Source organism: Myotis daubentonii, chromosome 2 (genome assembly GCF_963259705.1).
Source record: "Myotis daubentonii chromosome 2, mMyoDau2.1, whole genome shotgun sequence".
NCBI lineage: Eukaryota > Metazoa > Chordata > Mammalia > Chiroptera > Vespertilionidae > Myotis > Myotis daubentonii.
Genome location: NC_081841.1, coordinates 41,465,914 through 41,484,658, shown reverse-complemented (window position 1 = coordinate 41,484,658; position 18,745 = coordinate 41,465,914). Strand labels below are relative to the sequence as shown.

General features: G+C 35.5%; 1 protein-coding gene across 4 annotated transcripts in view; it reads left to right on the top strand.

Moving 5' to 3' along the window:
- Nucleotides 1-14,650, top strand: part of CPNE8 (copine 8) — a 191,837-nt gene extending 177,187 nt beyond the window's left edge. For all 4 annotated transcript variants that reach the window (XM_059682550.1, XM_059682551.1, XM_059682552.1 and 1 more), the window contains 2 exons: nucleotides 4,650-4,723; nucleotides 12,774-14,650. In XM_059682550.1, the coding sequence (XP_059538533.1) occupies nucleotides 4,650-4,723; nucleotides 12,774-12,962 (263 nt within the window). In that variant the 3' untranslated portion in view covers nucleotides 12,963-14,650. The remainder of the gene's footprint in view (nucleotides 1-4,649; nucleotides 4,724-12,773) is intronic.
- The last annotated feature ends 4,095 nt before the right edge of the window (nucleotides 14,651-18,745 follow it).

The window sequence follows — 18,745 nt, the reverse complement described above, 5'->3', positions numbered from 1 at the left end:
ATGCTAATTAAGTGACAGGTGTTTGTGTAACTCGTGATCTGGGCAAACTTCGTTCAGGATAGTCTGTTACTAGTTATCTGGTGAATTTCTTCAAGAGAACTTTATACTGGACAGCACCTGTATGACTTCGTAACATTTACCTGGTTCAGGTGTTTTAGATTAACAATAACACTTTCTTTAGCTTGGCAATTTGGAAATGAAAATAATTATAGACTATTTGGAACAACCTCTGGTATGTTACAAGGTAATTTAGGCATACAGGTACTAATGTTAGTATGATTATCACTGGATTGATTCTCTGTTAAACACCAGTGCCTTCTCTGTAAAGGTAGTATGGATCTGTCCATCTCAGGTAAAGAACCACAGGGAAAGTCATACTGGTGACTCCGAAAATTCCTTTCTTTCATTCTATGCTTGGCTAGTCATCCTTTTCATCCTTATAATCTTCCATTTTCTAAAGCAAAAGTCATTTAGTCTGATGGCTGCTGCTTCTGCTAATATTTTCTTGTCTCTGGGTATTTGCATCTGTTTGCATCATCTTTCAGGCATCAATATAACACATTTCTCTGGAGTCAGGAAACCTAAAACACATCTTTCTTCTTAATGCTTTGTACACTTGATCGTTTGCATTAATTAGTGATAGACAAAGATCCACAAACTTCACCCATTGCTAGGTTATAATAACCCATGCTTTTTTCTTCAGTCACTAATTTGCTTTTGCCTCTCAAGGATACACCTCTGATAGGGCACATGTCAGGACTCCCAGACTCCCGTGGAAGTCCACCACTAGATGTATGACCTCAGGGATGGTGAACCCTAGCACCTGTTCATCAACAACCCCCGCACATAATGTTTGAATACAAAGCCACTTCCTAGTCATATACCGTATTTCTACTTACTACACAAGACAGCTATTTGTTTTCTTCTTTTCTTTAGTGCCCAGTGAATTATTTATTAGGATTTGGGGTGTGATAATTCATCATTTTCCTCTCTGACTTCCTGAAGTAAAAAAAAAAAAAAATATATGCAGGAAACAGAAACTAGAATATAAGCTTTATTTCTAGCGCTGCAGAATTAGAGAATTTGGGTTAACCTGTGCACAGAGGCAGACTTCTCACTACCTTTTCCCCCCAAGATTAAATGACCTCACCCTTATCTCCAGGCCTACTCCATCCAGGGGCTAAGTCTTGCCTATTAAGCCTGCTACAGAGAGGAATTGCCTTCACTCTGAGGATAGGCAGCTCCAAAAAAGAGAGGCTCAACGTCAGTTTTTTCTAATAGTAATCCTATGAATCCTGCCTCTTTCCATGTGGAAAAGTGAGTGAAGAGTGTAGACAAAGAAGGAAGTTGCCTTCCCAGTAGAATTCTATCCTGGGAATTAGAGTGAAACTTTCCTCTGGGGAACATTTAACAGGGAATTGGGATCCTGCTCTCACCATGATGGAAGTTTAAATAGAGTGGAAAGTCTTCCAGGCCTAGTCCTAGAAAAGTAGGCTATTCCACCAGGAGACAGTAGATGCTTCTCTAAAGAATTTTTTTCTTTTCTTTTCTCTCATGGCTAAGAAGAAAAGGACAGGATACTCATGTTTAAGATAGAAAATCTCCAACTTGCATTCAAATTGCTGCTGTCTTTTTTTTTTAAATATATATATATAAATATGTTGTGTATTGAGAGGAGAGAGAGTGTGTGTGGGAGAGAGAGAGAGAGAGAGAGAGAGAGAGAGAGAGAGAGAGAGAGAGAGAAACATCAATGATGAGAGATAATCATTGATCGGCTTTCTCCTACATGCTCCCTACAGGGGATTGAGTCCAAAACCCAGGCATGTGCCCTGACAGGGAAACAAACCTGGTTCATGGGTCAACACTCAACCACTGAGCCACACTCATGAGGCAAATTGCAGTGGTCTTATCAGAAGAGCCTTTCTCTGGCCTCTTTCAAGTCTACCATAGAGTAACTTTATATTCCACATAGGAAAAAAGTGACATAAAACTTGCAGATTTTATCAGGTAACCACCTAAATCCAATATCTACATATTTTTAACCAGAAGGGCATTGTTTGCATGGGCAAGAAAGGTAATATTTTGCTATCCATTCTTTGAAGGTTGAGAAAATAGGAATAAACTATTAGATTAGTGAGTATTCAAATTTCTTATTTTTATATTTTAATTTTTTTATATTTTAATAAGAACAGTATACAACCATCTCTAAATCCCCCCCCCCCAAATGACTTGTCATTCCTTTATAAAAAGCACCGTCATTAAGAGAAGGATTTTTCAAGGTGGGATTTCTTTATCCTAAAAAGGCAAAAAGGCAAATTGAAGCAGCGTCTGGCTACCTGCTTTGATCATTAGGAGAAGGGGACACCTAAAAGGGGCTCGGACTTCGTCCCATCTCCCATGGCGAGAAAGTAGTGCTGGTCTGTCTCACATTGTTTTTCCAAGGGCAAGTCCTGGTGGGGACCTGGGGCTTATAACATCAGGCTGCTGAGGACCTGATGGTCTGGAAACCTGAAGGGAGAACATTACCCTCCCACCACCTGCCCCCTATTTCTTTTCTCCTTGCTAGCAGAAGTGTAGTATTGCTACATACAGACTTTTAACCTAAAACACATGCTGGAAAGTGAGAGATCCTTTATAGCAGTGGTTCTCAACCTTGGCTGCACATTAGAATCACCTGGGAATCTTTTTAAAATCCTGATTTCTGGGCCTCATCCTCTGGAAATTCTGTTTCTTTGTTATGGGATGAGGCCACAACATTAGTAACAAAGAAACAATTTCTGGAGGATGAGGCCCAGAAATCAGGATTTTAAAAAGATTCCCAGGTGATTCTAATGTGCAGCCAAGGTTGAGAACCACTGCTTTCTAGGATCTCATTCTAGTTATTCAGTTATTGCCTAACTGACTGTCATTTTCTTTAATTAGTAAATTAGATAATAAAGGAGATGTTTTGGTGGCATGTCATCATCCATATACATTTATGTCTCAAAGTAATATGAAAATTTTGAAAACAAACCTAAACCAAAAAGAGGAATTAACTCTTAAAAATATTTGAGTATAATGAATTCTCTTATTAACATTCCTAATGAGTAGGAAAGAAAAAAATAGGTTTTTTTAAAAAATAAGCTAATTACCTTATACATTTTACTAAGTCAAGACATATATTGTATATTTAAGCAAACTGAGTGTTGGCTCGCTATCAGTTAGGTGTGCTAGCAATGCTTTAGCCCAGACACTGATTCATGAACATGTATAGAAAAAGTAAAATGTAAAACAATGTTTTTAATCCAAATTCATTATCCACGCACTAAAGAAAATAACAAAAGCCTGGCTGGTGTGGCTCAGTGGTTGAGTGTTGACCTGTGAATCAGGAGTCACAGTTTGATTCCTGGTTAGGGCACATGCCCAAGTTGCAGGTTCGATTTCAGGTAGAGGGGCATGCAGGAGGCAGCTGATCAATGATTCTTTGATGTTTCTATCTGTTTATCACCCTTCCTCTCTGAAATACATAAAAAATATTTTTTAAAAATCTTTAAATAATGGTGAGGATCGTATTCTGATTGAACAATGTTTTTTGGAGGGGTAGGAGGCAAACATTATAATTGCAAGTGGCTCTCTGTAATCTAGTGAATGTCATGTATATACAAAATGAATTATCAGCAATAAAATTATACTTTAAGCACAAATTAGCATTCCTTATGTAATTAATTATTTAGAGAATTCTGGCTGAAAACCTAATAAACTCTGGAAAATGTTCTTAATTGCAGCATAACATTACTGTATCAGCAGATGAACCATTATATCACAGCATTCCCAAATACCCTCTGATCTTTGTGATGTTGAAATTCTCCTTTAACCAGCAAAAAATCATGCCTCAGAAAAATCGTACTTTATCCAAGCAGTACAAGGGCAGAGCAAATGTCTCTTTATTGTTCAACCTATGTTTAAAGTTGGAATTGGGCAATATGGATATATAGCTTTGTTATAGTTTTGATAAGAATGAAGTTCAGCCCAGCCTATGTGGCTTAGTGGTATTGTCCCATTAACCAGGTGGTCACGGGGTTCAATTCCTGGTCAGGGTCAGGGCACATGCCCAGGCTGTGGGTTCAATCCCCAGTAGGGGGCATGCAGGAAGCAGCCAGTCAATGATTCTCTCTCATCATTAATGCTTCTATCTCTCTCTCCGTCTCCCTTCATCTCTGAAATCAATAAAAATATACATTTTGAAAAAGAATAAAGTTCAAATTGTTATTGGGAATTCTATGACAACTATCACCAAGCTTATTAGTTTAGAAAGAAAAACTAAAATTGAATGTTTTAGTCTCAATTGCTCAGTCCTGTAAGCACATGACCCCGGTTTGAGCACCCCTGGGATGGAGAGACGCACCTAATGCCTGCTCTCTACTGCACTGGCTCTTCTCATCTGTCACAGGGTCACCTGAGGTGCTGGCCTGTTTTCTTCATTTGTGAAATGTACCCTCAATCAAGTTCTGTGGGAGAAATGATTGAGAAGATGCAGGGGATCAACAGCTTTTTGACTTTACATAGGATGTTTTGCTACTTCATACATCTTGATTTCTGTATTGCCTACATTGTTTTAGTTAGTATATGGCTAAAATACACTGGATAAATAATTCTTTTTTATTTTCAAGCAATGATTGAGTTGGACGGAGATGATGTAAGAGTTTCCTCCAGAGGAAAATATGCCGAAAGGGACATTGTGCAGGTAAGAAAGTTAATGAAAATTGTTTGTTTTGTTCATAGTGAACAGCTCTTGTTAAATAAACAACTTTAAGTTGAAATGATGAGTGTCAGGTTCTGTTTAATCTGTGAGATGCCTATTAAGTATTAGGGCCTAGAAAAAGCACTCATGCTTTCCCCTGGACTTTAGGTTCACAATATGTAAATAAATTGTCAATAATTTATTTTTATCACTATTTTATTATTACCTTCTTTATTATTACCAGAAAATAGTGAGAGTTTCGGTAAAAATAGAATCTAGAAACATAATGAACTTTTTAATAATGCTTATATATTCATTTTTTAGCCTGCAACAAAGACTAAAAGTATTTTTAGACAACTGATATATATTTAGAGTAGATAAATTTAGTATAAATGAACCAAAAATGTAGATATTTTCATACTTTCTTTGTAGATTATGATTAGAAAGTGGAGAAATGCATTTAAAATTATGTATAAATATATAAATTATATATAAATAATATATAACCATAAATAAATCACAATATATAAAATAATAAAATATGATTCACAATTCTCTTAAAATTTTAAAAGAATACTTAACTAAAGCCTACTATTCAAGGAGTGGCTTGAAAGAAAATAATTAGTAACAAATATAATTAAAATTTATAGTTGAAAACAAGGAGTTAATTCAACTAAAGTTCTGCATATATTACAGCCTCCATATTTTTAGGGTGCCAGAAGAGAAAAAAGACTATGAAGTCTACCTTCTTAAATAGAAAAGGGAAGAAGGTGTCAGTACCATTGAAGCACATGACATGAAAGTTTGGGAGGAGCAAACAATGGACTTCAGCATTTTCTCTTAATTAGTAAACTATATATTCACCCATAATACAGTGATTAAGAGAATCTAACTTGGAATTCGACAGAAATTGGTTCAAATCCTGGATTGTCCAACTATAAAAACTTGGACAGGCTTTCTAAATTCAGTGTACTGGCATTGTTATAACGATCAAATGAGGAAACATATATGAAATGCATTCCTGAAATAGTAAAATACAACAAAAATGATTAAAATAATTTCAGGGAGAATATAACATAAAGTAATTTGTAAAAATTAATTGGCTAAATTTTAAAAAGCATTGTTCTTAGTCTGTCAGCAAAATTTAATTTTCAATGAGAAACATTTTTTAAGACAATTAAATATGACATATTTTTTAACCTAATGTTCTTAGTAGAGTAAAAAGCACACGTGTCCGCACACACACACATGAATGATGAGGTTAAAAGCAGCTAAGAAAGGGAACATGGTAATGTGGTCATCTATTTAAGAATCCCGTGGTGTTTTGTTTTCATAATTAGACACATGATTATTCACCTGAACCTCATTAGCATAATTATAGGTTTAAGTAATTACACCTTATCTGAAAGCTTTCCACAATGTCTGGCCCACAGTTTCAAAAAATTAAATTACTAATGTGAAGTATGAATTTGAAGTCCTTTAGAATGTGTTATGTTGCTGGTGTAATGCACTTTTACAAAGTTAGCAGAGGCAACCCCGTATCTCATACTATAATCTAAATGATGCTTATGAGAAACTTGGTATTTCTTAAGATTGTCCATATTGTTAAGGTTTTCTTTAAAAGGGCTAATATCTTATGTTGGTGACAACCAGCAGTTCTTATTATAAATATAAAACAAAAATTTCCTTGAAAGTATTTAGTCTCTCAATGGATATCCTATATTGGACAGAATATTGCTATAGGACTCAAATCTATGAAGTAATATTGTGGGCACTCTGACCTTGAACAAGTCAATAAATCTCTTTAAGCTTTTGTTTCATTACCTCTAAACTCTAAATTCTTTCATCTTTGCCTTTCTTATGTTGTTGTGATTCTCAGAGGAAGTAGAAATCATGAAATACTTTGTTACTTACTAGTATAAGCTATATATATATATATACATATATATATATATATATATATATATATATATATATATATATATGCAAATAATTATGTTTCCTCTGTTTGATACTCAGAATCCTTAAGACCAGTCCACTACCATAAAATGATACTGAGATCCCCAAAGGTTTTGAAGGGACCTGGGGAAATTAGCTAAACACTCAAGAGATTTTACCCCATAAAGTTGAACTGAAAGAACTGTGAGATATTACAGATTCTGAACATGAAATTAAAATGTTCCCAGACAATTAGTAGCCTCGTGAGTGATGGTGAGATCTTGGCTTCTATGCCTATAGTTCAGGAGATTTGATGTGTTTTCTCAAATTTCATGCAGAAGTTTCTAAATGGTGATTAGTCTTTTAAAAATAGTAAGCAAGGTAAAAATTTATGTATCTTATTGTATTTAAGAAGAATTAGCATCTTCTCTCTCTCCTTAAGTAAGATTTTAAAAACATTCCAACAGCCTCTACCATCCACTAAAATATTTTTAGATGACTTATATTCAAGACTAGAAATTTCCTTGAGCCTTGTCTGGTTAGATCTCAGTCCTTAGAGAGTCTGGGGTTTGATTCCTAGTCAAGGACACCTTGGTTGCAGGTTTGATCAGGGCGCAAGCAGTAGACAACCAATTTCTCTCTCTCTCTCCCTCTCCCTCTCCCTCTCTCTTCTTCCCTTCCCTCGCTTCCACTCTCTCTAAAAAACAAATCAATAAAAAACATATCTGTGGGTGAGGATAAATAAATGAATGAATGAATGAATGAATGAATGAATGAATGAATGAATGAATAAATGGATGGATGGATAGATAGATAGATAGATAGATAGATAGATAGATAGATAGATAGATAGATAGACATTTCCTTGAATAGTTGGGGATATAGAAGTTACAAGGGCACACCAAGAATAACAATTCCAGTCCTCCCATCATCAGAAAATATCAAAGCCATCATAATGCTATAAACTCTGCTGGCTAAAATACTATCAGAAAATAGGGTCTATTTAGTCTCTCTTACCTTTTCACTACTTTCAAGTTTTTTACATGTTGAGGCTAATTAAGTTAATGCACAGCAAACAAAAGCCCACATTTCTTAAATGGACAAAACCCTAAGGCTGCAAATAATAGTAGGCAGCTGAATTTCAGTAGCTAATTAGGGGTAATAGATAGGGTTTTCATTATATTGTCAAATCTTAAGTGGCACCCAACTTCATTCTAATTAATCATTTATAAAGTCCTTCATGTGCTAGGTAAGCTAAGAGCTATACCATTACTTCACTTAGTCCTTAATTGACTTTGTGAGACAGGTACTTTGATTACCATATTTTTAAAAGAAGAAATGAAGTTTAATTCCTCTTGTTCGTAGTCACAAAGCCAGTAAGAACTGGAGTTACGATTTAATCTTAAGGTGTTTAATTCTAAAATTTTTAACAAATATTCTGTATAACTTTGATTCTAAATCCTAAATCCTAAACAGCATTTAAGAGTCTCCATGCCCTGACTCCAATCTTCCTCTTTAGCTAACACACACACACACACACACACACACACACACACACACACACACACACACACACACTTTGTCTAAACAAATAGGACTATTAACTATCTTTGCATCACACATTTCTATTGTTCTTTCTCTTATTTTTTATTGTCACTTTATTGGAATAATCTTCCTCCTCACTGGGCTGACTAAAATTCTACATTTTGAAATTTCTCAGTGTACTGCCTTGTGTAATGTCCTGTCTCCACACACTTGAACTAATTTCCCCACCTTTTTCCCCTACTTTTTTCACCTATCACTTTATATCTTCATAAAAATACTGGACAGTTTTTGCCTTGTAATAATTTATAAATAAGGAAACTGAAGCCCAAGGTGGGGTGTTAAGCAACTTATACAAAGCTGTTTAGATCATAAATTGGTAGATCCAAATTTTCAACAAAGTTCTGATTCAAAAACCTGTCTTCTTTTTGTAATCAATACACCTACTCTGTAATGAAGATTATTAGGATCTGTTCTCCTTTTCATATTACTATCAGGGTTAATGTAAAAGCATAAGATTAATTTGGGTTTAAATAATGACAGATATCTATAGCTTTCTGACGTTGGGTAAATTCATTAAACTGTCTAAGTTTCAGTTTTCTCTTCTGTAAGTTCAAAATATGGATAGCATGCTTATAAAAATTAAATAGTGTAAGATCTCTTAGCAGAAGGCCTCCCACTGGCCAGTTGCTCAATAAATGCATTAATATCAGTATCAGTTTTTATTATTAGTTAGTATGTTGGCATAATCCAGTCAGAAGGCATTTTAGATCACTATTTCATAGTGGCTGGATCTTGACATATGACACTGTGGTCAGCCTTATGTGTGATTATATTCATTGTCTTGGTATTCAATCTCATATGACTATGGTATAAATAGCAAGCAGGATAAGATCCTACGGTGTCTATCCTAAAACTTAAATGAGTTATTTTCTTAAATTCTATGTATTCATTTGCTTGTTGGGCTATGGATTGGCCATTGTGTATGAAGCAATGTCATTTCTCTTGGTTGCCTGCAGATGCTCGCCAGCCTATCATTTCCTTAAAAATTATATTTAAATCATATTTTCCATTAAATGGAGAATAATAACCTTGAAGACTTATACTTGAAAATCACTAATGGAGCTCTGCACAGTAGGAACAATCTAGTAAAATTGAGCAGAACAGCAACTAAAAGCCCATTTACCCAAACTAATTTAAACTTGTTTTCATAAATAGTCAAAGCTGGCCATTAGAGCAGCTGTGAAAAACATTTTCCTTACAGTGGGTGGATGCTAAGAGAAAGATGTAGAGTATCAAGGACATAATATATTTCTACAGAACAGAATGCATTTATTGGTATTCTTCTTATGAATGTGATAAATTAGTGCAAGTGAAAATTGATTTATTCCTCTAACCCAAGCATTTTAAGGGTCCAAGTTAATTTGTGATAATAGTCAACGATCTCCATTCACAAATGTGTGAGCATTATTCTGAAGAGGAGGTCCCCAAGTATGGTGATCAGAAATGAGTGATTAAAAGGGATAATAAACAGAGTGGTCTGAGATGTTAAGGGGAAAGTTGTGAATGTAGAAGGGTTTGAGCAATAGTTTAAGTAAGAGGGCATATATTTTTCATGAAAACTGTCAGATTGAACATTAGTACCAAGTAGAGGAAATGAAGAGTGACTTGTCATTTTTCATTTCTCAGGAGAGTACTTCCTGACATGACTGAGTTGATGAATGTCTCATTGGAAAAGGTTTAGATAATCTAGGTTATGAGTAGAAAGTTCTCAACATTTTTTTCTACACCCAACACACATAAGACCCAACTTGTTATTACAGTGATTTTCAATCTGGGGCAGTCCCTTAATACTCAGGGCATATCTGTGCCGCCACCTAACAAGCATGTTAAATGTGATATATATGTATATATTATTACCTGTTATTTACAAAAGTATTTTTAGATAAGTATAACTGTATACATTGTGAGAACAGTGAGCGTAGTTCTTAGTTTTGATATTCCAAAATATTGTAACATTCTTAAGAATACATTTTAATTTAATAAAAAATTTAACACATCTTATAGCATTTGCTGGAAAGGTGAAACAACAGGTGTTTGGGTGTGTGTGCATTTTTTCAAATTATAAGAGAAAGTTTATTTAGAAAGGTACCGAGGTAGTAGAAGTCAGCCAGCTGGGCTGCGTAGGCCCAGGAAACAAGTTATAAAAGCAAAGGAAGGGCCCCTGGAGCTTAGGAGAGGAAAAGGCAAGGTAATGCAGGGGGTACGCGGGAAGGTGAGGGGGTGAAGAAGGGAAGGGGAAGAGAAGGGCCCAAGTATGTTCCAGAGACAGAGAGTGCAAACTGGGTCCTTCATCTTGAGGGTTTTTTAACAGGTGTTTTAAAATTACAAAAAGACCATGAATTACTATTTTAGATTACAATACTGACATTGTACTTAAATCTGAAAGAGATCAAATTAATAAGAATGTAAATATAAAACTTTTTTACAAAACATATTTCTTTATTGATTTCAGAGAGGAAGGGAGAGGGAGAGAGAGATAGAAACATCAGTGATGAGAGAGAATCATTGATTGGCTGCCTCCTGCATGCCCCCCACTGGGGATCAAGCCCTGCAACCCAGGCATGTGCCCTTGGCCAGAATCGAACCTGGGACCCCTCAGTCCGCAGGCTGACACTCCATCCACTGAGCCAAACCAGCTAGGGCATAAATATAAAACTTTTAAGAAGATAGTTTTATATTTATATTGAACATGTAATTAAATATAAATTGATGAATAATGATAATAATAACTATTATATATAGTACATATTATGAGTTAAATATGGTTTTAAGCACTTTACATGGTAACTTACTTATATAATAACCTAATAAATAGGTATTATTATCCTCATTTTATAAAAGAGGAAACCAAGGCAAAGAGTGAAAAATAACTTGTCCAAGTTCATGCAGCTAATAAGTAGAAGAACCAGCCACTGATCCTAGGAAATCTAATTCCAGGGTTTGTGAGAATAGTGGTGAAAAGGTAAGTGAGTTTGATACCCCTGGCGTAGAAGAAAGGTAAAGAATTAAATAAAAATACAAGGCAAACTTTAGGTAAAGGAAAGACAAGGAAGGCCAGATTTCCTTCTCCCTTAAGGCAGTATCAACTATTTCCCTAAAATGCAGGTATTAGCTACATATTTTTGGGGGTGGATGAATCCTTTAAGAAACAGCTTAAAAGATAATTAGATGTACACTAAACCTTACTAATATTACTAAATGTTAATTTTTAAAATACTATACCTTTTAAAATAAGGATGAAGTAAATTATAGCTACAATTAGACATATTTTTTCATTAACCCTTAACTATGTTGATTCCTATTGCCTCACTTGTTTAATCATAGTTTCAGAGAGAAAATAGACCTTAGCTTTTTTTTTCACCTCTTTGATTTTTTTTTTTATTAAAAACATCAAGTTTTATCCATATAGTTAGGTAATGCAACTTCACAAAAGTTCACATCTTCCACTTCTCAGCTGAAAATGATATTCTATTAGTTTTTTCTTACCCTTACTTAGCTACTTTCAGGGTAAGAGTAAGATCTGTCACCTTTCTAGCACACTTTTCTAAAAAGTTGAGTTTTCTTCCTCAGACAGAGAGGGGAAAATTATTGTCATATAGGTATGCTTCCGCCGACTTCTGCCCTATCCTGTATTTCAAGTTCCCACTAATGCGAACTGTGAATTTCACATTCATGTCCCTATGATTTGATGCTCTAGTTCTAATGAAGAATACTTTACATGTGTTTAGGAGTCTTTAACGATATACATTTTTTTTTACTCTTCATTGGGTAGTAGTTTTGCTTTGAAATCTGAATTAGACATGGATTAACTCCATTGGACAGAAAGTGAGCCCTGAAGAGGTTCAGTGTTCCATCCTACTGGGAGTCAGGCTAGGTAGAGAACTCAGAACTGCAAAACATATGTAGGTAGCAACATGATGGGCGTGTCAGGACAAGGAGACGAGTTATTGGGGGGCAGGGGACATAGAACACAAATACACAATTTTGTTGTTGTTGTTAATCTTCACTTGAGGATATTTCTTCCATTGATTTATAGAGAGTGAAAGGGAGGGAGGGAAGGAGAGAGAGAGAGAGAGAGAGAGAGAGAGAGAGAGAGAGAGAGAGAGAGAGAGAGAGAGAGAGAAATATTGATGGGAGAAAGAGGCATCAATTGGTTGTCTCCCACATGGCCCAACCAGGATTGAACCAGAAATCTAGATACATGTCCTTGACCAGAAATCAAATCCACAATCCTTTGGTAATGCACTGACACTCTTACCACTGAGGCAAACCAACCAGGGCTACATCCCTTTTTAGGTAAAGTTTATATTAGAAAGTTATGGTCACTGTTATAGTTGTTGGTAATGAATCAAATGTCTTTACCATGCATAGTAATTATTGTCCACTTCACCAGAACTCTGATCTTCTCTGATACTCCTACAACCAGATATTGACATGTGCCGATTTTTTGTGTCTATTAACTACCATGCTGGAGTCTGTGAACTAACTTTCTTTCACCTCTGCTTTCTAGTTTGTGCCTTTCAGGGATTATATCGACAGAAGTGGAAACCACATATTGAGCATGGCTAGACTGGCTAAGGATGTCCTAGCTGAGATCCCTGAACAGTTTCTCTCTTACATGAGGGCCCGAGGAATCAAGCCATCGCCGGCGCCTCCCCCGTACACCCCACCTACACACGTGTTACAGACTCAGATATGACTGTGCTCGAAACGTTCGTGTTAACTGTATGTCAGTTGGAACTGCTGAGTCAGGCTTGGTCCTGGTGCTCTGTAAGGAACCAGGGAATGGAACCGTTCTCCGCTTGGCTTCAGCAGTCCTGGTTAATAGGCTTTCTGGGATCCAAACTTATTCTCTTCCTAAACCAAAACTGTAAATATGGTTGTTGCATGAGCAACAGAAACATTGTTTGAATGCTTGAAGCAAAATATGGATGTCTTCTCTGAATCTTTACCTTTTTTTTTTTTTTTTTTTGGACAGAAACAGCTAATTTCCAATGTGTTGTTGGGAAAAAGCACAAACTCTGTTTTTAACTCAAATATTGTCCTCGACTGCTGTGTGTATTGGGAAGCAGTCTCTCTGTATCAATGTTTACATGTTCCTACTTTTTAAATTTCAATACTTTTATAACTGTTCTTAAGAATAAGAGTTTTGAATATTGAATCCTTTGTCTTCTAAATTGCAATAGCTATAATTACAAGAGCAATATCTCTTTGAATGACTGTCTGGACAAATACAGTCGCAAACAAGGAAAGGGAAGATACTTTCATATTTCTTCCGTGAGTTGTTTTATGAAGCTGCATCTGCTCAGTAGTCAGTTCCTCTGCATTGGCCAAGGATGGGAGTTCAGCTTAGCAGGTGTGTATCCTGTAAGAACATGCATTTTCCATGGAGTTTGGGTTCTAAATTTAGACTGCAGTCAGTTTATGTTTTGTGCTGCTAAGTAGACATTTTTTAAAAGTCAAAACGTTGTGAACTGTAAATGCACAGAAAAGACTGTGTGTTTGTGTAAAAAGTAGCATCTTTATATTATAATGCTATCTAGAAAGACTAAAACCCAAAATATTTAACTGTGAACCATGTAGCAGAAGTTTTAAAACTTTTTATTCCACTATATCTTGTCTAGATATTTTAATTCAAAGGGATACTGTCTCTCTTTCTGGTTTCCTATCACCTTTCCACGTTGCCACACAGGGTGCACAAGCTGGAAGTTCTTTTGTGAAATTCCCAGTGAAATATACACAACCATGTGACTTAGTGCACAACACATTTGTGAAATAACCTACTCCTATATACGAACCTGCCTGTCCACAATTAATTGTGAAGAGTTTTTGCACGTACAGTTTTTACAAGAATTACAGTTTTGTGATGTTGTGTCCAAATTAAAGCATTTCTTTAGAACAAATGGCCTTAAATTCTCACAGAATTCCTGGAAATGATTGTGAATTGCCTTCAAATAATAGAAAAGTGTATTTATTTATTTTTTTCTTTTGTGTCAACAATGTAACTGCTTTATAACATTTTTCCTTACTTATATATTTACTACTTGGTTTGTTTTTACTGTATGTTGTTCTCTTTGTCCCAAGTTGACTTAGGGTAACTTTTATAAGCATGAAACTATTTTACTGAAAAGAAAAATATATACATCCACATATCTAACAGTATCAATATTATATAATTATGTAATATTAAAGTGTCCATTTTTAAGTATGTATTAAAATCTTTAAAAGGATAACTATTTGCTCTGTAAATTTTATTCATAATGACATGGAGTCTGATGACTTCCTTCACTGAGCTTACATATTTATGCCAGTATAGTTTATTAACCTACATATTTTTTATGTGTCTTCATCAGTCCAAAATAACAAAAATAAATGAAATCAATATTATTTTTTTCTTTCTTTCTTGTCAAATATCAGTGATTTTTTTCCTTTGAATTGATAAGCGAAAATGAAAGATGTGCCCTTTCTTACCTAAATAAGTGTGCCCAAGCCTAGCAGGGGTAAATGGCTAAGCATGGGGAAATCTCAGTTACAAATCTATCTTTTGTATGGCTGTCAATAATTATCAGAAGCCTAGATGATGTTAGTTCTGTGGGTAAGATTAGTAAATACCTAGTCTTGTCCTGCCATTGCCTAGAAGATGAAACCAAGACTGAGGGGCTGAGAGATTATCCAAGACTGCAGAACGAGAGCAGAGTTTGTTACCATTGTGAAAATACTGGTTATGACTCCCCAAATGTTGTGAAAGTTGCCGTTAGGGGCTATGCAGTAACAAATGCCACAGAAGATTACTTGCCGTTGCTGTGCACCTCACTCTACCTTCCCACCCATATTCCTTCATTGCCTGTGCTAATACCTGAAAGTTATGTAAAAACCAGCAACAATAAAAAATATATTTAAAAATGAAAAAAAACAGCAAAAACTTTCATTCCACAGAATATAGGGAGGTGCTGAGATGAAAGACTTGTGACTTTTAAAAATTAGACATTTTATAAACATACTCATGTAAGAGTTTGCACCAAGTTGTTGTTGCTGCTGTTTTTCTAAATGGCTTTTCTTCATTAGATCTTTTCTTAAGCTCTCCCTTCCCTTTGATAAGGGAAGACTTGAGTACGAAACTGCTAGAAAGGGCTTCTCTGGAAGATGTGAAAGGGAAATTGAGAAAAACAGCAGTCCAAGCCTGGGCTACGTTGTCTACTCTTCATAGATGGTCATCCTGACAGTGTTCATAACTCAGATTTCAGTCTCACAACCAGAGTAAGGACCCGCCAAGTAGAAGTGTTTTTCCAATGGAGAGTAGGGTAAATACCTATATTAAAATTATTTTTTTACATTGATGTGACTCCCAACAATTCTTTTCATACAGTAAAATGTTTACTGTCTGAAAATGTTTGTATGTAGTTTAAGAAAAAAAAATGCAAACATAATAAACAGAAGTCTCCAAACAGTGTTCTAATATATATCACAGCACTCTGAACAGTTTTAAAGGAAACATCTTCAAATCTCATAAGGAAGGATAGTTGCTTATTTCACACTTTATTAAACCACCCCTGATCCCATCACCTGGCATTGTTCTTACTGTGTCTTGGAGATGCTCTAACTACCAATATCTGAGAGACATGGCACTGAGGTCTTATCATGGAAAGAGCAAAAACTGTTCTAAAGATTTGCTCATTTAGTTTCAAGCAAGAATGGCCATGACCTCATGATTTTCTCATCACAAAGTTATTCACTAATTTAATTTCCATGAAACAGGCTGCTGAGCATTCCTAATGTATTTAGATAAGCTGATTTCATAGAGATAGGATTTGCTATTAGTCAAAGAGGTCGATATCATTGACCTTACAAATTAGGAGGAAGGATGAAGGAAGGAATATGCTCAGGGTTGGCTTAAAAATAGCTCCTCTTTCAGAGATCTTCATCTTACGAAATAAGTTAATGGAAATTATAACACAGATTCAGTTATTTTGACAGAACAAGTTTGGTAACTCAACATTTCCACAAAAATAATTTTGACAAACGCTAAATAAAACACCTTTTATTTAGTTATCAATTTTATTATTAAAACATTAAAAAAAAAAAGCCCTACCGGTTTTGCTCAGTGGATAGAGCATCTCCCTGTGGACTGTAGGTTCCCGGGTTCAATTCCTGTCAAGGGCACAAGCCCGGGTTGCGGGCTCGAGCCTCAGTGTAGGGCCTGTAGGAGGCAGCCGATTCTCTCTGTCATCATTGCTGTTTCTCTCTCTCTCTCTCTCCCTCTCCCTTCCTCTCTGAAATCAATAAAAATATATATTTTTTAAAAACTTAAAAGATATTAAAATCCAAATGTACTTAAAATTAACAAAATTGACTAGTCCATCATTTCAACAATAGCAAAAGACATATTCCATAATTTAAAGATGAGCAGATTTGACATGCACTTTAGAAAATAACTCTGCACCAGAAGATTTTAAAAAAGTCAGGAGCCCAGCCCTGGTTGGGCATCGTTGTCCAGGGCACCTAGAGGTTGCTTGCAGGGCACATGCCTGGGTTGCGAGCTCAATCCCCAGTAGGGGCTGTGTAGGAGGCAGTTGATTTATGTTAGGCTCTTACATCAATGTTTCTCTCTTCTTCCTCTTTCTAAAAAATCAATAAACTTATTTTTTTTTAAAGTAGGGAGCTCTGATAAAACAGCAACAATCACTAAAAAACCCTTTGAATTCATTAAGAACAAACTTTCAAATCCCTAAACATTACATGGAGCTACCAAGACTGTGATTGATGGATTAGGTCATCATATGACAGTATAGAGAGAAGAATTATAGGTACTTTTAATTTTTTATTTATTTTCTGAGAACATATAGTAGTTTTAAATTAATGATTTGAAATCTAAATCCAAATAATTATATATGTGCTGGGCATTTTTAAATAGACTGGTTATAAAACTTCTAGAAGCTTCACCAGTAGGAAGGAGCATAACTCACTTCACATGCCATAAAATGAGTCAAAAGACCTGAGCTTTCATCTTGACTAACTGATTTGGGCAAAATATTGCTTAAATACATAAACCTAATTTTCATCACCCATTTATTGGGATGATAATTCTGAAGCTCCTTACAGCACTATCTTGTGGTTCTCTCAATAAAATTTATTTTAATTATGGCACACTCTGAAGCTTGATGGGAGGAGATTACTTAATGAACTTAATAGACTGAGCTATTCAAGGGCCTTCTGGGAGATTGGTCAGCAAGTGAAAAATCTTAGCTTATTAAAAAGGCAGGTCATTAGCTCAGTCATAACTCCAAACCAGTCACATACTCTCAGCATTTTCTTGATCTGAGAACCAGGAGGATAGGGGGAAATGGGAGAACAACCCAGAGTTCCATTGTTCTGTGAATGTCTGAGTTTCTTTGTTATGTGCCCTCATGCCTGTGTGTGTCCCTGCTCTTATCCTCCTGTCATTTATTACTTGTTTGTTGTCTCCATCAGCAGGTCATCAGTTGAGTTATTAAAAGTGAATTGAAGGAAAGATTGATCATTAAGAATGTTACATTAGTAACTTAATATTTCAAGATAAGCCTAAATTTCAATGTATCTAGACTGAGAGACATCAGTAAAATCTTAAAACAGCAGCATACAGTACTTTTCCCATATTTATTCATCCCTCCTGTAAACCAGAACTGTGAAGAGCATGAATAGAGATTAGCAACATCTTTTTTTCCACCTGCTCTCAGGCTAATTAGCAGTGAAATGGTCAAAAGGCAGGCAGGCAGCAGGGGAGAAGAGATTAATGAAGCTTTGAGGCATCTGATAGCTATAGGTCCTGACTCAGGATAGTCTGAGAAAAAGAATTCACAAATGACAGGATCTTACATTTGAAATTGCCTTTGACCAATTATAGTAAATAAAAACAAAACTAAATGAAATAAAACACTTTTGAAACAGGATTTTGCACTACATTCTACCTTAAAAATGAAAGCAATAAGAATTTATATTTTGGGTACTGGAAGAATGTTCTGTATTTTCACCTTTGAATTGTACCTGTGCATTGTGTATTTCCAAGTGGGTTGCGCATGCGTGTGTGTTGGAGGTGATTACATACCTTCACACATGCATGTACCTGCATAGATGTGTAGGCAACAGTAAATGTGGGGACAGTAAACAAGGACAGAAGAAATGATGATGCTTGCAAGCATTTACTGTCTTTCCTGGTGCTGTTATCCATCCTGGGGGAAGTACTCAGGCCTGCACAGAGTGTGGACAAGAGCACACAAGGTTAGACCTTTGCAACTGCATTTGTAATAGGATGGGTTGACTTGCAAATTCTATGCTAATATTTATAATTTTTAATGTATTCTTGTTTCTGCTTAGGAACAAGGGAAAAGGATTTGATTAATATGAATTTGGCTGTGGAGACATGTAGTTATTATATATTTGTGTTTTAGTTCAGAAATCCACCCACCAGTTGATGACTAAACTCCATTTAACTTTCCAAGAAGGAAT